At 41.3% G+C, this 24,164-nt stretch overlaps 1 protein-coding gene across 29 annotated transcripts in view; it reads left to right on the top strand.

Moving 5' to 3' along the window:
* KCNMA1 (potassium calcium-activated channel subfamily M alpha 1) overlaps nucleotides 1-20,204 on the top strand; it is a 744,082-nt gene extending 723,878 nt beyond the window's left edge. For 10 of the 29 annotated variants that reach the window (XM_088020038.1, XM_028109578.2, XM_088020035.1 and 7 more), the window contains 4 exons: nucleotides 6,725-6,919; nucleotides 8,742-8,860; nucleotides 10,221-10,445; nucleotides 20,050-20,074. In XM_088020038.1, the coding sequence (XP_087876164.1) occupies nucleotides 6,725-6,919; nucleotides 8,742-8,860; nucleotides 10,221-10,445; nucleotides 20,050-20,074 (564 nt within the window). Of the gene's footprint in view, nucleotides 1-6,724; nucleotides 6,920-8,741; nucleotides 8,861-10,220; nucleotides 10,471-12,704; nucleotides 12,734-20,049 lie in introns of those variants that run through there. The other 19 variants (XM_088020039.1, XM_088020036.1, XM_028109576.2 and 16 more) reach the window with 4 other exon arrangements.
* Nucleotides 20,205-24,164: the final 3,960 nt, after the last annotated feature.

The following is a 24,164-nucleotide window of genomic DNA, read 5'->3' on the forward strand; positions in this document are numbered from 1 at the left end:
ATCAATACAAAACTAACTTGCTTAATGTAACATTTAAAAATTTTCCCTTGAAATACAGTTTTGCATGCCTATTTTGTTTTGCTTTTTCCTATTTCTCTCTGAAAATATCATAGTTTGATTTTTATTTTGGCTTTTGAATAAGTCTGAGAACCTTTGCAATTTAATCGAATCCTTTAGCTCATTTATGTTTAGTTATTAAAATATAATACTATAATTTTGCATTATGCTTTATACATGCTTCTATACTGGTGTCTTTTATTATCCATCTTTGGGTATATAGGCTATATTTTTGTATGCATATTTTCTCTAGCGATGTGTAAACTATCTATATTCTATTTTTGATTCAGTTAGTGGTTACCAGACATTCTATGAATATGTTTGAAAGTATATTTTCTTAGCATTATTATCTAGAAAAATTTAGCTTTTGATTCTTCCTTTATATCCATCCTCCTCTCTCCTACCTCATTTTTCTGACTTTTAAAAATAAATTAATATTACCATATTAACAAATAATTTTGTCAGTTTTTCTTTCAAGAATTATTTTTGACAATTGCATTTAGTTTAGTAATAAAACATGCAACCATTTCTTAAATTCCATGTTTCAATATATTTCACCAGTATTTTAAAACCAAATTTGCTCATTTCTTAATTTCTAAAAGTTTCAAATGATCTTGAAGGATGTTGACTTTTGTTCCTTATTTTTTTAATGAAGTAAATCAATAAATGCTTAGACACTCAGAGATTCAAAAATATTTGGTTTTTTTTTTAATATTTCTATTGCCTTCACAAATGATTGATGATTTAGCTGCGTGTAGAATTCTTGGAACAAATGTGTCCTTTCCAAACTCAGTTGGCATCATTCTTAAAATTTCTAGAGAAGTCTCTGGCTAACCTGATCGTATACATATTTTTTTCCTCACAGCATTGTGTTAGGTGACATTTTTTCTTCATTTAATATTTTAAATTTAAATATTCACCTGTTACAGATTTAAGTGATGGCCACATTCACTTGGTGAGCCACATCCTCAGTTCATTCTTCAGCTCAAGAGAGGTTGTGTTCATTGTGTCCTTGCTTGCTTACTCATTTTGACTTGCTTGAATTTTGTTTACAGTATTAACTTGTGAGCACTATCAATTTGACCTCTGTTGTCTTTCCTCAATATCTACTAACATTCTCATTAAAAAAGACAAACAGGCAGGAAGGCAGACAGGCAGACAGGCAGATAGACAGACAGACAGAAAGAAAGAAAGAAAGAAAGAAAGAAAGAAAGAAAGAAAGAAAGAAAGAAAGAAAGAAAGAAAGAAAGAAGAAACAAAGAAAGAAAGAAAGGAAAGGAAGAAGAAAGAAAGAAAGAAAGAAAGAAAGAAAGAAAGAAAGAAAGAAAGAAAGAAAGAAAGAGAAAGAAAGAAGGAAAGAAAGAGAAAGAAAGAAAGAAAGAAAGAAAGAAAGAAAGAAAGAAAGAAAGAAAGAAAGAATGGGGAAGGAAGGAAGGAAGAAAGAAAAAGAAAGAAAGAGAAAGAAGGAAAGAAAGAGAAAGGGGAAGGAAGGAAGGAAGGAAGGAAGGAAGGAAGGAAGGAAGGAAGGAAGAAAAAAGAAAGAAAGAGAAAGAAAGAAGGAAACAAAGAAGAAAAGAAAAAGAAAGGTCTCTACATATTTCTCTATGTAGTTTCGGCCAACTTCTTAGACTTACTTCCACACCACTGATTTTGTGTGCATGTGATTTTTAGTTCTACAACATAGTGCCTCTTTTTCATTGTTGTTTTGGTAAGACCACCACATGAGATCTACCCACTTAAATTTTTCAATGTACAATACAGTATTGTTAATTATTGCTTCTTAATGGATAAAAAATCTGGCCATTGTAAGTTTAGTTACCTTTTAACTATTTCTCTTTATAATTAAGATTCTCCCATTTAAAATGTACAATTCTGTGATTTTTAGTGTAATCAGAAATATGTACAACCATCACCAGTCAATTTTAGAACATTTTCATTGCCTCAAAAAAACCCTCCATATGCTTTAGCAACCCCCACTAACCTCTGTCCCCCTCCCCCAGCCCTAAGCAACAATTAATCTACCACCTATCTTTATAGATTTGCTTCTTCTAGACATTTCTTATAAATGGAATCATACAATATGTAGTCTTTTGTGACTGACTTCTTTCACTTAACATACATAATGTTTTCAAGGTATTAGTACTTCATCCCTTTTTATGGTAAGAATAACATTCATATAACTCAATAATATTCATGGATATAACACATTTTATTTATGCATACATTAGGTGATAGACATTTGGACTATTTCTGTTTTTAGCTGTTATGAATAATGTTGCTATAAACATATGTATACAAGTTTTCATATGGATATATTTTTTAAATTTCTCTTGGGTATATATATAGAAGTAGAATTGCTGGGTTATATAACTCTGTTTAACTGTATGAGGAGCTGCTAAACTGTTTCTTGAAGTGGCAGTGTCATTTTATATTCCCACCAGCAGAGTGTTAGGGTTGCAATTTCTCTGCATCCTCACCAACTCTTGTTATGATTTGTCTTTTTGATTATAGCCATCCTAGTGGGTGTAAAGAGGTATCTCACTGTGGTTTTGATTTCCATTTTCCTGATGACTGGTGATCTCGAGCATCTTTTCATTTATTTTGTTGGCCATTTGTATATCTTTTTTTGAGAAATGTTTATTTAAGTCTTTTGTCCATTTTTAAAATTGGGTTATTTGTCTTTATGTTGTTGGGATATAAGATTTGATATATATAAAGATTTTATATATGTAGTCTTAAATAAGATTATATATATTATATATATATTCTGGCTACTATATCAGATATATGATTTACAAATATTTTCTCTCATTCTGTAAGGCTATTTTTTTCACTTTCTGGATAGTGTACTTTGATGCACAAAAATTTTAACTTTGATGAAGTTAAATTTATCTTTTTTGAGGGGGTTGCTGTGCTTTGAGTGTCATATTTAAGAATCCATTTTCAAATCAAAGGTCGTGACACTTTACCCTATGTTTTCTTCTAAGCGTTTCATAGTTTTAGCTCTTACATTTAGGTCTTTGATCCATTTTGAATTAATTTTTGCATATGGTGTGAGGTAGGGGTCCAATTTTATTCTTCTGAATGTGGAAACCCAAGAATTGTAGCACCATTTATTTAAGAGACTATGTTCTTTCTCCGTGGAATGATTTTGGCACCTTGTTGAAATCAATTGACCAAAAGCATGTGAGTTTCTTTCTGGACTCTCAATTCAGTCCCATGTCTGTCCGTATGTCAATTCTACACTGTCTTGATTATAGTAGTGTTGTAGTGTATTTTGAAATCAGGAAGTGTGAGTCCTCCAACTTTATCTCTTTTAGATTATTTGATTATTTGGAGTGCTTACAATTTTATATGAATTTTACCATTTTTAAAATTTTTTTAAAAGATTTTATTTATTTATTTGAGAGAGAGAGAGAGAGAGAGCAGGAGCGGGGCGGGGGCAGAGGGAGAGGGAGAAGCAGACTTTCTGCTGAGCAGTGAGCCCAATGTGGGGCTCGATCCCAGGACCCTGGGATCATGACCTGAGCCCAAGGCAGATGCTTAACCCACTGAGCCACCCAGGTGCCCCTCATATGAATTTTAGAATCAGCTTTTCCATCTCTATAAAAATGGTTTTGGGGGTTTTGACAGAGATTGTACTGAATCTGTAAATTGTTTGGGGGAACACTGTCTTAATCATATTAAGACTTCCAATCCATAAACATGGGATGCCTTTCCATTATTTAGATTTTCTTTAATGTCTTTCAACAATATTTTGTAGTTTTCAGTGTACCAGTCTTGCACTTCCTTGGTTAAATTTATTCCTAAGTGTTTATTCTTTGTGATGCTATTATAAATGGAATTTCCTAATTTTATTCTTGTATTGTTCGTTGCAAGTGTATAGATATACAAATGATTTTTTGTATATTGACTTTGTACCTGCAAACTTGCTGAACACATTTATTATCTATAATTGAATTTTAATAGATACCTTAGAATTTTCTATATATAACATTATGTTCTCTGTAAACTGAGATAGTTTTACTTCTTTCTTTCCGATATGGTCCCCGCATTTCTTTCTAGCCTTGGCTAGAGCTCCCAGTGCTGTGTTGAATAGAAGTGGTGAGAGCTGACTTTCTTGTCTTGTTCCTGATTCTAAGGGGAAAGCATCCAGTCTTTCACCACTATGTCTGCTGTTAACTTTGGGTTTTTGATACATGCCCTTTATCAGGTTGAAGAAATTCCCTTCTATTCCTAGTTTATTGAATGTTTTTATCATGAAGGGATATTGGATTCTTTTAATTATCTCTAATCACATCTACTTAATTTAAATATCTTACATAAAAAATAATTGGGTAAGTTGTATGAAGTCAGCTTTTTTATAATCTGATCTTTTACTTCTTATAGAAACTATACTTTAAAAAAAATTTTATTCTAAAACAGGTGCTTCTTTTTCTTTTGCTTCTTTTTCTTTTTCTTCTTCCAGCAACCATTTAATCAGTCAAAATGATGCTTTTCCTTTATATCTTAAATACTGTGGTTCCCTTTTAAAAAATATTTATACTGGCTTTTTAAATTTCTCTCTACCGAAAAACAGAGTTGGGTATACGAGGTCGTGAATATTCTATCGCCCACTTTGCAAGCTGTTAGATTCCTCCTCTTGGTCTTATCTAAAAGGGTAATTAGAGCTCAAAGGCCCTTGTCAAAGTTCTGTGCCCAGCACTCATACATTTAATGTGCCCCAGTGTTAAGGAGGGGTCTCCTGCTTCTACTGATGTGCCATCTGACTGTAGGGAAGAGGATTTACCTCTGAAAACTTTGGTGGGTGTGCCCCAAGGCCACCTCCGCTAGAACACACCTCTGGGGGCTCTTGCCATTACTGCTGTCCCATCCCAGGATGCAGGGCCCTGGTGACCTTTGTTGTGTCATTCCTGATTCCAAATAGGGTCTTGAATGGAAGCAACTGAAAAGTACAGATTCAAGGATGAAATATATGGCCTTGGTTTGCCCACCCCTTACCCCAAACATAAATGATTTTTAAAAAGGGAAGGTTGAGGATGAGCTGACCATTCCTCTCACCGGTGAGAGCTCCGAGTGTCTGCTATTAGGTCGGAAGTATTTATCAGCGCTTCTTGTGCACCAAGCCCTGCTCTGTGCACCTCACGTGTATTAGTTCTATTGTCCTTATAACCACTCTGTTAATACATTTTACAGATCATGAAACTGAGGCACAAAAATGACAAATAACTTTCCAGGGTCACACAGCTCCTGCGAGGTGAAGCCAGCATTAAACCCACCGCCTGACTCTTTTCCCCTGACTGACCCAGCAACAGTTCTCCTGTGCTTGTCCTCGGTCCGCTTCTGTGCCCTGGGGCACATCTGAGCTCCGGCGTCTCTGAGACAAGGTTTTCCTTAGGGTCTGACTCCTGAGTAACATTCCTCAATCTCCTTTGCTGTTGGGATTGTCTATCACTCTGGGTGGGTTTTGCGAGTATTTCAAAGACGAAAGTGAATCTTGCCCCAGGAGTCCTCGGGGATGAATTTTCATATGAATTTGATCTTAATGACTGTGCTAATTTTGTGGATGAGAATATCAAAGCCTAGAACCGGTTAGTCAACCTCCCCCAAGACAGAGAACTAGTGCTGGCTACCCAGGACGAGAACTCCTCTTTACCTGGTTTATTCCCCACTACGTTTTGCCCGGTCAAGTGTCTGAGAAATTGCGGATGTGAAATGCCGCTGTCTTTCCTAACCCTCTCCCAAAGGTCCATGCGCCCTCAGAAGCCACAGGCAAACTCTGGTTTGAATTCATTTCACCTGCTTGATTTCTTCTTACCTTGGAAAATGGAATGCAGACCCTTGCTTGAGATTTTTCTCAAATTAGGCTGGATGACAAATGTCTTTTTGAGCTCTTTTATTTGACACCCTATTAATTTTTTTAAACTCCCATTGTTTTGTTCCTGACAGACCTGTTATATTTCAGATGTGAGACAAATGTACAATTGAGGGAAACGTCTCTAATATGCTATATTTTGCCTCAGGCTGTTGAGAGGACTTAAAAAAACAAAACCCAAAGTGCACACACCAGGACATCCTGCCCCTCATAATTTTATCTGGCATATTTAATTGATAGAGATTTCTGGGTTAGATTATTATCAAGGCACATAGTAAATTGTAGAGCGTGTGGCCTTAATGAGGCTCTTGGCATCTCTTTCCAACGCAGAGAGAAGTTTTGCCACTGTTGGGGAAGGCGACTTCCTGGCAGAAGGTGACAGTACCTCAGACTGGGTAGTCGTACATGGGTTAACAGCCTGGGCAGGCTGCATTTTGTGTCACAAGTCAGAAGTCCCCTAGTAGACACGCAGGGCAGGAAGAGAGGAAGCAGTGTTTGCATCCCTACTACCACCAGTTATGGTAAACACCAACCATTTAGATTTCAGCCCTTTAATGAAAGTTCCCTGAATTGGTTTTTTAAAAGTCAGGCTCTCCTGGCAGAACCAAGCAGGAGAGAAAAGAATGGAATAATTGGAGGCTGCTGTCTTTTCACTTCCCACATAAAATTATTTGAAGAGACAGGCCAGAACTTTAAACAGGCAATCCCAAGAAAAGTTGTAATTTGGATGTCTGTTGTTGTGACATTAGCGTGTTTGCTTAAAGGACTTTTTCCCCCCAACTCTCTCCCCAGACATACTTCAACGACAATATCCTTACCCTGATCCGGACCCTGGTGACCGGAGGAGCCACGCCAGAGCTCGAGGCTCTGATTGCTGAGGAGAATGCACTTCGAGGGGGCTACAGCACCCCCCAGACACTGGCGAATAGGGACCGCTGCCGCGTGGCCCAGTTAGCACTGCTGGATGGGCCCTTTGCAGACTTGGGGGTGAGTTCATGGCGTAGAGGTCCTCTGAGCCCACTGATTGGGAATAACTTGGCCTGGGTGGGCTGGGTACCTGCCTTTTCTGTCTTCTATGGTAAATAACTATGAGGCAATGATTATGGTTACTGGGTAGCAGGCACTGTGCTTTACATACAGTCATTCATTTTTATTCCCATGGCAATCCTTTGACATAGGTTCTATTATCAGACACTCTAAGGAAATTGAGGCTCAGAGAGACTGAGGATTGGCCCGATGAGGAATTTGCACCAGGAACCCTGGGCCCTGTGAGCCTATGCACTTACTCACTCCCCTAGGTGTCTTCTATCATGAGCTGGGAGGCATCAGCTGGTTCCAGCATGCAGCCAAGGCTGGGACCCCCCTGTCCACAGGGTCTTGGCATACTGCAGGGCTACTTCACCCCAAAGGCACATTCATAGCCCATGAGGAGCTTGTAAAAACCACTGATGGCCATGCCCAGTTCCCAGGATTCGGAGTGTTTGTATCTGGGTATGACTCAGGCCTTGGAGGTTTTTGAAACACCAACATGCATCTAGAGCCACCAGCCAAACAAAGAGCATCTCATGTGGATCCTTTAATGGCTCTAATTCTGGACCTGGGTCTTCGAATTTCTGAGGCTGGGCCAGGTCACTCTCCCCCATGCCCTCCCGGCCACAGAGGGGATGACCAGTGCCTCCCTTTGGGCCCCATGCACCAGCTGGGTTCACGTACTCTGGCCAAAGTCTGCAGTCTTAACCCTTATTCGCAGCCCTACTCCACCTCCAGGGATTTGCTCAGAGGGTGGAGCCACAAGTCTTGGGGACAGATTCATTTATTGTACAAACAACAGTTTCTCCCAGGGAAAGGGTCATTTTCTCTGTTTCTTCTGAAACCCTGATGCCAACTTGCACCATATTTTGGTGTGGTAATGAGCAAGGACCTTTGTTAGACTGGGCTCTATCATTGACTTTGAAGGGATAAAGATTTTAAATAATGGTAAGATTTGACCCCGTTTGTGTTCTGTCACACGGTGCCCACGTGGAAATTCCAGTGGCAGGAAGGACAAAGGCAGCCACTTTATTCCCAGAGAAGTCATCCTTCAGGGCCCTTCCTGTTCTCACGCCCACCTGAAGCCACCTGGCTGCGTGAAGCCAGCATTTCCAAGTGAGTGGGTTTGCTTTCACATTCCACATCAGGCCCCAGACCTTGGAAGGTGACCGTGAACTGATTAGGACTGTGAATCCCACTTATTCAGCCCACAGCTCTCGCCTCCTGGGGAAACACATTCTCTTCCGCCAGTGCCATCTCGGAGGTCTGTAAATTGTGCTTTTCACACAGTCCTTTCCCTGAAAGAGTCTGTCACCATAGTACCTGGTGGGGTCTTTTCTCCTGGCAGTGATTTTAATTATCACTCGAGCAGTTTTGACAACACGGTCAGATCACAGTGATTACAGCCGAGCTGGGGCTAAACATAATCACCATTTCGCAGAGCTGGTTTCTTCTCAGCCAAGCATGCATCTGAGACCTTCAAGCTTTACACCTTCACTTCAAATGAGGGAGAGGCACACTCTCTTTAGGGCTCTCATTGCTGCAGATGGAAAACTGGAGAAAACTAGAGGAGAACCCCATCATTAGCTAATCTCTCAAAATGACCAGTATTGGATGTAAGCTGTTAATCACAATGACGTCTTTAGCCTCAGTCCCTTGGGACGGACCCTCCAACTCAGGAGACACCAAAACAAGCTTTCGTGAAAAGGCTCGGTTCCCCCTGGACCTCTACTTTCAGACAAATAAAAATGTTTCTCTCTGTTCTTTTCTTGTCTCCCAGGATGGTGGTTGTTATGGTGATCTGTTCTGCAAAGCTCTGAAAACGTATAATATGCTTTGTTTTGGAATTTACCGGCTGAGAGATGCTCACCTCAGCACCCCCAGCCAATGCACGAAGAGGTAAGTATATTTCCACTCTGCTCTCCCAACCCAAATGCAGAGACAGAAATACCCTCTCTTGTCCCCCACTGTGAAGGCAAAGGTCTAAATACATGCTCTCAGTATGCAAATGACTCTGCCCACATTATATCCAACACTGAGTTCGGAGGTTATGGGAGGTTTTTTTCTTTAACTACTCATAGCAGATGTAAAGATATTGTGGGAAGAAATCAAGTTTTATAGATTAGTTCCTGAATAGGAGCATCTCCTCCAAACTCCAGCTACTGGGATCATTCCGTTGGTACCTAGTAGATATTTCATATTGCTAGTGTTTAAGATAAATGGTTCCTTTGCCATATCTTAGATGCCTATATTTTTACTGACTGTATTTTTAATGGACTTACTTTTTAAACTTTTATATATTTATTTCAAGAAAATTATGTATTATCACCTTAAGTAGAAAAAATAAGTTTATGTGTGCTAGTTATATTTTTCTAATTGCATTAAAATAAATTCATAGCAACCCCAAATTAAAAGTACGTCATAGAATTACCAAAATCAGTGTGTTTGCATGATATACCTCAAGAAACAATTCTATAGAGATGAGTAATTCTCAGCTTGGCTTGCACTTTAGAATCACCAGCGGTGCTTTTTTAAAAGTATTCTGATTTCTCTGACTTAATTGGTCTGGATTGAAAATATAGATAATTTTTTAATGCACAGAGGTTATAGTATATAGCCAGAGTGGAGACAAATTGCTGTAGACTAGTGAGTTCTCAAAGTTTAGTGAGCATGAGAATCACCTGCAAAGCTTGTCAAAACACAAATTGCTGGACCCCACCCCAGCGCATCTGACTCCATAGATCTGGAGTGGAGTTGCTTAGGAATTTGCATTTTAAGTTCCCAGGTGATGCTGGTATGTCTGGCTTGAGGACCCACTTTGAGGTGTACTACTATAGAGGAAACAGTAATTTTTTTTTTTTTTGATCCTGTGATGTGTGTCCAGGATGGTCAGAACATTCTAGAATGAAAGATGCAGTGCACTCCGTGAACCTCCTGAATGCATTTGGGCTACTCAGGATCAGAATTGAACTTGATATTGAATTGAAAGGGGCACATAGACCATAGGAAGCACAGTTTGGTTCTCCCATCATAGGCATTAATTCAGCGTCTCTGCCAGGGCTTGTGGCGGGCCTCCTGCCCTGAGCTAAAGAGAGGAAGATTTAGTTCAGCTTGGGAGAGAATGTTTAAGGCCTTGGACCAGCTAGAAGCCCATCCTCCAGATGCTCTTCAAGACCTGAGGAGCCTCTTGGTTCAGAGGGGGGGTGAACTATGCAGCCAGTTTATCGTCATTCCATAACCCCTTTGTTTTCCTGGGCAGGTATGTCATCACCAACCCCCCGTACGAGTTTGAGCTCGTGCCGACAGACCTGATCTTCTGCTTGATGCAGTTTGACCACAACGCCGGCCAGTCCCGGGCCAGCCTCTCCCATTCCTCCCACTCGTCCCAGTCCTCCAGCAAGAAGAGCTCCTCCGTGCACTCCATCCCGTCCACAGCAAACCGACAGAACCGACCGAAGTCCCGGGAGTCCCGAGACAAACAGAAGTACGTGCAGGAAGAGCGCCTCTGATATGTGTACCCACTGCCACCGTGTGTGAAACTGTATCTGCCATTCATTTCCCCAGTGGGTGTTTCCAACAGTAACTTCCCCCCTTTTCCCCTGTAGTCCCCCCTCTTTTTTACACATATTTGCATATGTATGATAGTGTGCATGTGGTTGTCATTTTTATTTCACCACCATAAAACCCTTGAGCACAACAGCAAATAAGCAGAAGGACCAAAAGTTATTTATGATTCTAGGGGAAAAAATAACCCAAAGGCATGCTCCAGACATAAATAGCTCACTGCAGGAAGGAGTTCGCAGAGCAGGGGAGAGCCATTGTGATCCATGTCAGTTATGCAAAGCAAGTTTAGTTAATGTAGAAGAAAAGTTTGTTCTGATTTATCAGGATTATCAGGGTGCTTCGGGTTTTGATTTTGTTGTTGTTTTCCTTCCTTCTTTCCTTTCTTTTTTTTTTTTAATACACACGCAATAATATATACATACACATTTATTTGAAAGGAGCAACCAAAAAGCAACAAAAACATATCGATTGTTTCCACTCTCTGGGCTAAAGCCTCGCGAAGCATTTAAAAGGCTTTCCCCATTTGTGTAGATGATTATTAAGCACCTGCTTTTATAAGAGAACATCTGAGATTTTTTTTACTCACCAGGGCCTTTTTGTCCCAGAGCTCACTTCCTCTGGGAGTTCCTGTGAACATTTCTACCCTTACTGTGGAGGAAAGAACAGTATCCCATTCGTGGATTTATCAAATTCTAGTCACTTAAGTGAACAGAGGTTTCATTGCATATTAAATTGTTATTCTGTCTCCTTATGCCATATGACTAGCTATTTTTTTTTCTTTCACTTTTGACATTTTGGATGAAAAGCCATATGTATCATAAATATCAGATGTAAGTCATTAAAAACTGCCTTCCTGGGACTTTTACATCTTTTAAAAGGTGAATTACTTACCTTATGTACAGAATAAATAATGCTCAGGAAAGAGTGAGTATTTTTCCATGCATTCTCAGGGGACCTTTTTACTCCCCTTTGTTTGATTAGCCAGGGCCCCAATGCCAGGGAGGAGCAAGGGCTGGGGCCGTGGTAGAGCGTGAGGAAGGTAAACCCAGCAGCAGATCATGTTTTTCTAGGAGCCGACCTGCTAAATAAATCAGAAGGTAGGGGGGAACTGAGCCCCAGTTGACTCAACAAAGACAAAAGCTAGCCACCACCTCGGACTGTTGGCACAGCTGCGTGGTGCTGGCTGTCCCGAAGCAGAGAGCTGGTGGGAAGATTCCTCCTCCCGTTTCTTGAACATGGCCAATTCACTTAGGCAGACAATGACAACAACAGCTAGCCGCTCCTTGTCGTCAGGAGGTGGGGGAGAAGTGTGCAACAGTGAGCCAAACACATTTTGGTATAATCATTTTTTTTCTTTTGTTTTCCTTCTTTCCTTCCTTTTTTAACAGTTAGTAAGCATGAGAGGAAAGGTAGAAAAATCCCTTTTTTTCAATATACGGTCGTCAGATGTTTTATGCATGCACATCAGGCTTTAGGCAGGGCAGTAGTCCTTACAAATCGGCAACCTCCACCGGAACCAAAGTCTTGTACTTGTGGACTAGCCCGGGGCTGGTGTATACCGATTTGAAATGTCTACTTTAAAAAAAATTCCATCAAGCAGAATAGGGGTGGAGGGGAGGAGAAAAATGCCACAGCTATACCATCTCTATAAAGGTGTTTTTATGGTGAATGCTTTGAGTTTAGATTTCGGACCCCCTCTCCCCCCAAGCATGGTAGTTTTGGAGATTTGCTTGCTGTGTGAATTGACAAGCACTTTTACTGACAAAATGGTGAGGCTGAGTCTGAACCTCTGCCCCCATACCAAAGACAGGGCAGTGCAGTATTCAGACCAGGAATGGGGTGGGGCAAAATTGTATACATGTATATTAAAAAGCCCTACGAGTGGAAAAATTTTTTTCAAATTATTTTTGTCCCTATATATCGATTTCTACATTATGTATAACTATCTATCTTTTTATATAGAACTATATATATATATATCTCTGTATATATATACACACACATATACCCCAGTTTGGGATCATGAAGAGCTTTTCATGCATTCTTTGCAAAGGAGGTTATAGAGTTGTGCCCATAGAACATTTATAACTATAAGAATGTGCCAGTTAAAGTGCTCAACAGGAAATATGACAGTTTAAAAGCATTGTAAAACTCACATAGCTTACTTCTCTCTCTAAAGTGCAACAAGGATGAATAGAATGGGCCAAGGTATGACAATTAATGGTTCTGCATGACCTAGCCACTGCTGGGGGTTTTCTTCTATAACGTTGTCCTTGTGAAAACTTTTGTGAAATTAAAAAAAAAAAAAAAGGAGTTACAAATTTTATTCTGTTATTGGTTTGTTTATTTTTATTTATATTGTTCTGTTTGTGGTTTTATTTAGTTTGTTTTGCTTTTTTCCTTTTTTCTTTCTCCCCTTTCCCCTCCTCTTCCCTACTTCTCCTCCTTCCTCCACTTTCTAAATTGCTCAGCGCGATGAGGCTATGCTGCTGCTATGCTGGATCCCTTAGAGTTTGTTTTGGTGTTCTTGGTTTTGGGGTTGGGTAATTTGGGGGGAACTTCTCTCCATCTGGCTTGCCTTTAAATCTGCACGTGGCCTCCCTGCCCACCTTGGTACCTTGCTCCAAGTCCAAAAGCATTTTCCCATCAAGAAACCCAGCTTTCTCCACTTCCCCCTCATCAGCACCACCCCAACCCAGCCCCTCCCCCATTGGTCTGTCCACATCTCTGTGTTTATCTTGGCAAGACCTACTAAATCAAAATACGATGCCAGGCGATAAACTTCGCTGGAAAGCATTGGCAGCTATTCCATTTGGCAAACCTGCTTCTCGGTTCATATTTTATCCTCCTTTTAATTTAGACCAGGAGGTGTATTAGTGACAAAAGCACTGGTCTCCTTGCTGTTCGATCAGTAGGACCCCAAAGGAAAACTGCTCAGTTGTGTGTATCAACTCACAGAGCACGCCCAGTTATCTGGGGCCTCACGAGTCAGGCCCTGCATTATCCACGTCTCTCCTTCCACCTGCCTTTCAGGCACTTGTTACAGCCCAACAAGAGATTGGGCAGATAGAGAGAAGTAATTCCAAAAGGCGTTTTATATACAATCTGTTAGCAGCTCTGATGAGATGATGTTGTGACAAGAATGGAGTGGGTACAGACTGTGACATGAAAGGAAACTTTGGAATTTTCCCAGGACCTTGGGTGCACAATTGAGAGTTGACTGTAGCATTTGGCTAATGATGCATTCAGTGATGAAAAGGTATCATTATGACCTCTGTTCTATGAGCTGAAACTACTATATTATACTTTCCTCAGTAGAACCAAGAGTCTCCTCCATTGTTTTCCATGTGACTCCAAACTTCCTCATTCCCCTTTCAGGTTCTCTTAGGAGGGAAGCACACAAGGTTCTCCGATTATGTCTCTCCCCTTCCTGCTCCCCATAAAAAAAGAAAAAAATAGGGATGAAATAGAAAGGGAGGAAGAAAGAAAGATGAAAGAAAGAAAGACAAGAGAAAGAAAGATGAAAGAAAGAAAGAAAGATGAAAGAAAGAAAGAAAGAAAGAAAGAAAGAAAGAAAGAAAGATGAAAGAAAGAAAGAAAGAGAAAAAGAAAGAAAGAAAGAGAAAGAAGAAAGAAAGAGAAAGAAAAGAAGAAGAGGTAAAGGGTAGAAAGTGAAAGAATTATTTGAAGAGAAAGTATATACATTTAAAAAGAGCAACAGCTAGAAACTCAATTATCTGTACCGTTCTAGAAGAGAAGAATTTGTAAACCATTCAGCCCAATTTGCTTTAGGCTGAGAAAGGGCTGAACCTTAAATAAGTGGGTAGACCAGGAGGTGTGGTGAAGCCTTCTCAGCCTCAACACTTGCTCGAAATGATGGTAAAATCATCACCATCCCTAAGGACTGCTACCCAGGGTCCTTCCTGAAGCCAGTTCAAATAGAGAAAGCTGGACCCTTAGACATAAAATTCTGCCACAACTGGGAGAAATTTCAAAATCAGTATGAATATTACAGGTTGTGACCCAGAACCTTAATATAAGCTCTCAGTAAATATTCTGAAATAAATTGATCTTAAATATTTTCAGACCTTTCATCATGTTATCAATTATCTTTACTCCCTTGGCTTATCTTAAAAAAAATACAAGAAAGCCTCTGGGTGCTTCCCGATGCTGCGGTGCTATTGGCACTTTCTCGAGCTGGGCTCACAGCTGGGAGGGGGAATAATAGCCTTATGTGTACAGTGAGACAGAGACACCAACTGTGCCCCCGCCAGCATTGTTAAGATCTCAGATGACCAGTAAAACCTTTGACTGGCTCTTCTTCAGCATGGGAAAAGCCTAAAGGTGTCTGCCTCCCAATAGAGACAATTAAATCAACCTGCCAGGTTCCTATAGCAACAGGCTCCTGAAGGATAAAGGGGAGCGTATAGAAACTTCAGGGCCCGTGGAAGTCAAGAAAGTCAAGACAGGGTAAAAATCAGTGTCCCAGTCAGCTTCTTCAGCCCATCCCTGCTTTGTCATAACAGGATGAAGAACAAGTTGTGGGCACCTGTCACTAAACTTGGTTGCCTGTCTCCCACCAGGAGATCGCACATCTCTTGCATCTATTGCATAGGGAGGTGAGGGGGATTATCCCCTGCCACCTGAAAGGGAAGAGTGAAGAGTCTGTCCTTGCACAAAGGCCCCAGAAAAGGGCCCCAGAAAAGGGCCGGAGCGGGCAGTTTGCTCTGCCCAGTGAATGGCAGCATTAGACTTTCAGTTAAAAGAGGCAAATAGAGTCATGGCGGACAATTGCAAAGAAGTGTCAGTTTTCATGAATGGAGGCTGCTTTGGTTCTGGTACGGATGGTTTTCATCTCTATGAAAGAGCCACACTTTGCCCATGGAGAGGGAAGAGCGCAGTATGCATGGGTGGGGTTCCCTGGGGCCTTGGGGTCTGCCGGGCAGAAGGCACGTGCCAGCCTGCCTCCTGGAATGGTGAGCTGTGAAACCATGCAGCATTACCTTTGAAGGCTTCAGCTCCTGGTTAGGGCTTACAGTTCTTAGCTGTTGTCTCTAGCCACATGGAACCTTTTCCTTTCAAGCCCTTTCTCTCTAGACCTCAGTTTGTCGTACAGCAGGACCAATGAGGGCCAATGATTCCAGATACCTTTGCTGTATTATCGTCTCTCCTTTAATGCATTCTTCTCTGGGGAGCAGTTATGTAAAAAGGCTAAATCCCACAGCACTGACAACCCGCAGAGCCAGCAAAGAGGCTCAGTTTTCACAGCGCAGCCTGTTTCTCTGCTTGTAGGTACCCAGGCGGTGAGGTCAGCCCAGGTCTGGGGTTCTTACCTCCCACAGCCCACCTTGCCAGGCTCCCCATGGCTTGAGGAAGTCCTAGCTCTTATCCTGGACCCTTCTACCTCAGTAATGGAAGTAGTAATGGGAGACTCAGATGGCTTGTGGGTGGGGTAGGGCACCTGTTGAGTACAAAGCCATTATTTTAAGGATACAGGTCCCATGGCAGGGTAGCAACCCGGGACTCCTCAGAAAGAGCACTGGGTCACTCCTTCCTCTCCTTTCCTTCCAAATGAAGATAACCCGAGCAAATCTTCCTCTGTCATCTCTACTGCCAAAATCCCCATTTTGCAGGCCAGCACCCAAATTTATGACCCTTATATGTCCACTCCCAGTTCATCTGTGGCCACACTGAAAAGGACCACCCATCCTCACTGTAGCCCTTTAGTACTGAGAATACTCACATTAATGCTAACCTCATATAACAAGCTAATACCTTAGTGCTTACTTAGTGCCAGATTCTTCTAAGCCCTTTACATAGGGTAACTCACTCAATCCTCACCCAAGCTCAGATGTACAGGCAGTTCACATCTCTGTTCGAAGGAATCTGTAGGACAGACTTGTTCGAAGTCATCCAGCCAGAAAGTGGCAGAGTGGCATTTAAAACTGGACTATGAACTCTGCCCCTCTGCCATCCTGGAGGCTGCCATTACGAACAGATGCCAGTGCTCACGTTTACTTACCATGCATCTGGACCTGTGGTGAGTGCTCACCAGCACTAGCCCCTTTCATCCAGACAACAGTGTTAGGAAGATCTGATCACGTGCCCATTTTACAGAAGAAAAACTGTACCTGAGCTCAATTACACAATGACTTGCTTGGAGCCATGCAACTCCCTTGTGAGACCCCAGATCCCTTTGACCTTACCCTCCTGCCCCACACCATCTCCCTAGCCCACGCCTCCCTGCCAGTCCATCCATGGTGGAGAGCCCATGACCCTGTTGGTCTCCACAGGTGCCTTCTCCCAATGGCAGTGCGCCGGCTCTTTTAGAAGCATCTCTGTGCAGTCAGTGTCCGGATTTTGTCTCGTGCTACTAGCCCACTTGCCAGAGACTGCCACGCCTCCTGTCCCTGATCCCAGCAGGTCACACACCACCCTCGCAGGGATGACATCATGGTTAGTAGCCTCGAGAGGCTTGTTAACAAATGGGGCTGTTTTACTCTGGCAGCTAGGAGGCCCTCACAGCCAGATCCATTGCCCTTTCCATCTTAGGAACAAAAAACGAAGCTCCCGGAAATTTTTCTGGCCTGTGGGATGAGGCAGGGAAAGGAGATAAACTCAGGGATTTGGGTTTATCCTGGACCACTTCAGCACTCATGTGAATCCCTTCCCTGAGTATTCTTTCTCATGGCCAGTGTTGTAGCCTCCCATTGGCACAGTTCCTTCTTTGGAAGGAGAGATTCAATAAACCAAAGTGTCATTGTCATACCTCAAGCACTCTCTGTTGAAGCAAATGACTGATGATCATTAAAGTGTGTGTTCCTCTGATGCCCTTTAGGAGAATCTCTTTGTAAAATACCTTTGCCCCTGGATATTTTACTAGAATACTCAGAGCACTAGTATATTTCCATTTTCTCAACATCTTATCCAACCAAGTCTCCAACAACTTACATATATTTATATCTTATAAGGCACCCAAATTAAAAAGCCTGTTTCTCAGGCATAATGAGAACCTCAACTCATCTCCAGGATGTGCTTGCACACAACTCCTTCTTGTGTGGAAGCTGAATGGCCAAACACAGAGGCTGCTCTGGATAGCTTTTCTTCTATGGCAAGAAGTGTAGGAGGCAAGAGAAAACGGAGCTTAAATGGGGAAATAATGCTCTCTTTCTTACTGACAGCAGAAAGAAATTGATATTCTCTCTGCCGAGAAAGGTCAAAATGCCAACTTTGAATTGAACTGTAAAGACTAAATTCTGAACAATTATTCTCTGCAGCAGTTGTAAAAATTTCAGCAAATTGCAGCTGTCTTAGGTCTTTTGCCCAAAAGACCCACTCGTTTCCATCAGCAGAGTTCAGTTTCCTTTCCAACCTGGCATGTCCAACCTAGCACTAAATCCCTTTGCACAATCAGTCCCCACAGTGGCACAGCCAAAACCAAGGGCAGCTCAGGCAAACAGCACAGACGCCCGGTTCTGCTCCTCTGAAAATCATCTTTACGCATAAACCATTGGAAAAAGTCGTAGTTTGAAATTGTTTCAGCGGCCTGGCAATGCTTTTAAAACATGATAACCATCACACTCCACTCCTCTCTGAAAGGTTAGTTTAATCGTAGATCACAAAAAATTGGTTTCCACAAATGCATAATGGTTCATCTATGTCACACTTGAACTAAATGGTTTTTTAAATGGAGCTGAAATTATTTTGATGTGTACACAGTCCTGGATTTCTATACAACCTTTTTTAACCAGTCCATCAAGAACCTTGCCTCTAAAGCCTCATTAATAATTCAGATGTGCTGATGACTTTAAAAGATCTATGGAATTGAAGCGTAGGGAAAAAAAAAATCTCTGCTTGACAAAAAGATAAATGAATGTAGAAAGAAGCTGTAGGAGTCTGGCAAGCTGTAGATCATCTCAGAACAGATTGTAACTTTATCATTCTGTCAGGGGGAATAATTTAAAGCACTTAATCAGTTAGCTTCACTGTGAGGATGTAGCATTATGAATTCCTATCGTCCAATCTGTTCAAATCGAAGTGAACTTAATTATAATAGGTGAGAGAGCCAGAGCAGGAGAAAGGGGAGTGGAGAATGATCCGAGAGACGGTAGTTTCCTGGGGGTAAACTGAGCTGCCGAACAAAAGGTAGTGAGCAAGCTCTCACCGAGGCACACCCCAGCTCCAGGGACAGTGTTTACACTGAGGGCTCAGACTTGACACAGCAAGAGAGAGGACGCATCCAGGAGAAACAAGCAGAGCAGTTATGAGCCGATGGCAGATGCTGAATCTATAGATCATTAGCCTATCAGACAGACAGACGTACAGACGTAAAAACACGCGCGCACACCTACGTATACTCTTCCATCAAGCCAGGTGAGCAATTTTGGTTAACGTATCAGTCCAGGACCACTGACAAGGCAGTTGTGACTTCTTCTGATAGGCAGAAATGAGGCCATTGTCTCTAGAGCCGTGGGTGTGCCTGAAAGCTTTCCCCCTTTTTCTTTTCTTTTCCTAAGCCACTAATATGATTCCCAAATTCGAATGTCCTATTTTCCCAGCCTCTTCATGTCTGTACACATGGCCGGTTCTCCAGAAAGTTTCAATCCTAGAAAAAGGCAGGGGCGAGGCCCGAGTCCTGTAAAATAGCACTGAAATGCTGAGAGGATGCTAGGCCATTTTCCCCCATCCCCCTCCCGCCCCCACAAACGCTCTGACTCAGCATTCTCTCAGCCATCTCTGTATTCAGGGTGGAAATGAAATGCCAAGACTTCGTGGAGCTCCCTTGTCAACACCTCGGGTTATTATATTCGGTTAAGATACTGCCACTAAGAATTCTTTTCATAACTTTATACCAACACAGAGTTTTCTTTCTTGAAATAAAAGCCATCTCAAAATCATCCTCAAACTTTGGTTGCTATTTTGATTTTTAGTCTCATTGCCCAGCAAAATCTGTGGGCTTACTTTAACACCCTCAAAACTGGCTGCAAAAAAAGAAAAAAGAAAAAAAGAAGAGTGGCATATCGAGTATAACTTTAAGTATGCCTGTTACAAACAAAGCCAAGTAGAGGTTGAGAGGAGGAGATGCTAGATCACTGACTCTGTGTCAGGGACAATGTCCCTCATGTTCCACTCAAATCAGTGAACGTACAAATCTTTCCTCAGGCACAATGTTCATGCCCAATATTTGATTCAGCATCTCCTTCCCACCAAAGCTTTCCAGGCCCCTAAAGGAACCCCAGAGAACATTGCTAGAGTTCCTCTTCCAACCCCTCTTTATTCTCAGAGGTCCACCCACAGTGCCTCCAAGTCCCAAGGGTGCATTGGTCATCACTTGCCACAGGCTGCAGAGGTGTCCCATGTTCTGGGGTTCTCCCTAGACCACACTATCTCTTAGCAACTACTCACCGTCAGCTTCTGTCGATTACATTTTTGCATTTTTTCAATGAACTTTCCAAAGACTTTACCCTAGGACTAATTAAGCTTCTCATTTCTCCTTCTTGTTCTCTATCCATTTTGCCCTTTAGCAGAAAAGAAATGGTTTACAGATGAACCGGATAATGCCTATCCCAGAAACATTCAAATCAAGCCCATCAGTACCCACATGGCTAACCAGATCAACCAATATAAATCCACAAGCAGCTTGATTCCACCAATCAGAGAAGTTGAAGATGAATGTTGACTCCCAGGAGACCAGAACTATTTTTTTAAAGCCTGACAAACTTCATAAATGGTGATGTGACTTTTCTTCCTCTTACATGCTGAATCACTGGTGGAAACGTTAGGATAAGCGAGAATCGCAAGAAAAATAAAGTAGACAGATCTTTCTCTATGTCTGCCTTGAATATTGCTTCCATGTATTTTGGAAAAGAAAGTGATTTCATTTATAAATGAACATACTAAAAAAGTCATGTATAGCCTCTAGCATTTTAAATTATTTTTATTTATTAGAAAGAAAATATATTTTTTCTTTTTCTTTTTTCATTGTCAAATATCTTCCCTGTATCTAAACAATGCAAAATCAACACGAGTAAGTGGCCAGACTCCTTAATGCGTATTTCTCTTCTTTCTCTCTTTTCCTTTGAGGAGAATGATGGTCACCACCACAATTAATTGTAATGAAGGGCAATGGATTATTAAAACAATTTAAAAATGGTCCAATGATGTAAACATGTATTTTAGTAAATTCATAAAAGAAGACAAAAGGGGGCAGGTGAATTTCCTGGATGGGTGTGTATCTTAGCTGCACTGACACCAGCTCTTAATAAATGGAAACTTATTTATTTTCTCAGTTGAAAGTCATATTTTTGTAGTTTTAGTTTTCATTCTGTATTGCTCATCCCTTTGTTCGTATATTTGAAGGGAAGACCTTCTTACAGCTTTCTACAATTGCCAGATGAGGTTTATCCGGCCAACGAATGGTGCCAGGAGGATTGTGAGCATGCCTGGGACATAGAAGTTGAGGACCAGATGCACACGAGATATTGCTCTGTTTGTTGTGCAAATGGTGGGGACTCCTCCATGCTGTTATGCTTCTCATTTCCTATGTCTAAACCACCCATGCAAGTACAGGAATTTCATCTCTGGAAGGGTCTGGTGGACTCTTTCCCCATGCCCCAGGTCTCAGAGATTTTAGCCTGAAAGTTTGTAAACACCGGTGGATAGTTTCACTTCACGATAGGATATGATAACGCATTCGTTTTTTCACCAAGTTTTTGTTTAAAAGCCAGAAAAATTTCCACGACCAAGAAGACTACTTTTGCCCAGATTTTATTTGTTTTTTTTTTTCAGGCTTTCCTTTAGTTGCTGGGACAAAACACACAAACTTGCTGCAACGGTGTAAAACATAATAACGACAAAAGGAAAGCAATGAGTGCACTCAATACAGACTGTTAGAAAAGGCCTTTGAAAATGACCAGCAATGAAATCAAATGTCTCAGCCACTTCCAACTGTGCTCAAAGATTTTTCTAGCCATCAGACACAATTACCAAGTCTCAGCGCTCTGCCGTGGCTTGCATGCTCCGTGTCTAGTCGTCCCGGCAACTGTTATGTTCCAAAAGATTTAGCAAATCTTTCAACTTCAAAATGATCAATCTTTTATACAGTCATCAGGGTCTATGGAGAAGCATGGATGTGATAGTGATTTTTCTTTTCTTAAAAATGTTAACTGTGGACACTTGAAGAAACCAAACTTACCAAAATATCCCCCCAAAGTCCCATGATATCTCTTCCATTAACTCTTTAGGCCATGACCCTGTGGCACTTAGGGTATTAGTGCAAATCAGATCAGAGCCAAGCAATGAAATCACCATGAAAACATACGTCCACTAAGTACTCCAATGACCAGTGTAGGCAAAATGAGCTTCCACCCCTGTCTACTCCCTGCAGAGCCCATGTAGTTGTGCTTCCGCCTTGTAGGCGCCGTCCTGAAGTGACTTGTCAGACTGTGGTTACCCTGTTGTCACATTTTGTAGAAGTAGTTCTATAAAAGTATTGTGAATATAATGTACGTCCAAAATTGGATTGTTTAAAAACTACTTATAACCAATCACTAGTCTACACAGTGGACTAAAATGACTTCAGCAGTCTACATTCAGGCTTATGAACATTTCCTGGTTTCCAACAGAAGCAAAACGGGTCTGTGGGGGTGAATCCCTAGTTTGGATTTCACAACTTTCCTGAAAGCTAGGCCTTCTTCTACATAATGATTTTGCACTGGGGTCGCCTTAGTACGGTCATATTAACCCACGCTCTTCTTTCCTTCATGAACCCTGGTGGGCTCTTCTTCACGCTTCTTCCTGATAACCATTTCTGAATTTGTCCTGTTTGGTGTCCTCTGGCAGGTGATGGTGAAGATCTAAATGATCTTCCCGTAGAGAAACACAGTGTCCTGTGCCTCTCAAACCCATCTCTCCATAGAAAACACAAGGTCAACTCCATGACCTGATTGACTAGAGATTTGAATCTAAATTCCTTTTCTTTTTTCTTTTCCTTTTTTCTTTTCTTTTCTTTTCTTTCTTTTCTTTTTCTTCTTCTTTTCCTTCTTTCCATTCAAGTATTGCTGAAAGAAAACTTTTTTTTCCTTTAGACCAAAATGGCTAAAATGGCTTCCTATAGCAAAGGGCCACCCCAAAACTAATTGGCAGGAATCTATTTTCTTCTACGGTACAGCAGCAAACTCATGCTGTTTTGTTTTTGATAACGAATTCAATAACAATTCAATAATAAATTGTTCTGAGGCAAAATAAAAACGAGGTGTTTTTTTTTTTGAGGAAGTATGCAAAATGGTTGGTGGCTCCTTTGGCAGAAACTGGTGCCTGGTAAGGTCAAAGTGACACGAGAACAGAAACAAGATTGTAAGACACTGAAGAGCTCCAGCCAATGCTATAGAGCTTCCTGATTAGTTTCTATGTGTTGATCTCTCTGGTCAGGAAGTGGTCATCTTTCGACCCCACTGTGACAGACCCGTTCCCATTTTACTGACTAAATTAAGCATAGACCAATGATGGTCATCATCGGTACTGTCTGTCTTGTAAGACTATGATCTGTCCCAGTTTAGGGTTCCAGAAAAGTACTTACCCAAACTGAAGACTCTTGGGTGCTTTGGGAATCCAAGACTCATCAAAAGGCTATTTAAAAAGCGGAAAGCACCTATTTACAAAGACATCATCACCATCATCATCTTTCTTATTAAGAAAACTTTTACTTTCATCTAAGCAATTTTATATTTTCAAAATATCACCTTGAACCAATATAAAAGACTTTAAATATAAATGATTGTGACTAAGGCATGTTGGGGAACACCCAGAGCTCTTTCTTTTCAAAGGTTGGGGCATCTATTTTGTACAAAATGTAATTAAAGACTTAAAACAACAGGGGATTAAAACTATTTGGTTAGAGTTGGAAAAGGGGGAAACTGAGAAAGCATAAGAAAATTGGGGATTATTTTCATGTTGAAAGATGAAAGAGTGCAACTTCCTTACTTGTGGCTTACGAGTGTTCAAGAGCTACATCTGCAAATAACTAGCTATGCACTTTGAGAATGTTTCTGAAACCCTAGGAGTCCCAGGGACCTCATTTGTAAATAAGAGTGATTCACCTAAATGGCCCTACGGTGCCTTTCAGATCTGGGAGGACTTGAGCTAGGTTAGGAGTGGGAGCGTGGGAATAGCCCTTGGAGGCAATCTTGTCCTGTGCTGTAATGATAGTCCTCTTGCTGCAGCACCCAAGCAGATACTCCTGAGAGTGGTGTGCAGTTTCTGCTCTGGACACATGGAAGCTAGGTTCATGCCTCTGCCTCATACTTTGGAATCTCCTTAGGTTCAAAATGCAGTTTCAAACTTCAGGTTCTCCTAGGTCATATCAGGTCAGATTTTTCTGTGTGTTCCTAGTGTTTTCTTCTCCATTTCAGCCTGGACTGCCCCTTTTCTTGGCTCCAAGCTCAGTTCCAGTCAATCCCTTCATCACTAACCCGTATCTCCACTTTTCAATATGTAGTCTCAAGACCCCTAGGTTCCTGTGATTTTTCCTCATTTTTATTTCCGCAGGTGGATCTGGGCTTTAGGAAGCAACCCATCTGACTTCTCACTTCATTTCCTGTCCTGTTTATGCGATTTCTTTTCTTCCATTAGTACAATCTCT

Source organism: Eumetopias jubatus, unplaced genomic scaffold (genome assembly GCF_037043125.1).
Source record: "Eumetopias jubatus isolate StellerSeaLion01/CBP00866 unplaced genomic scaffold, mEumJub1_p1.0 scaffold_17, whole genome shotgun sequence".
Classification (NCBI taxonomy): Eukaryota; Metazoa; Chordata; class Mammalia; order Carnivora; family Otariidae; genus Eumetopias; species Eumetopias jubatus.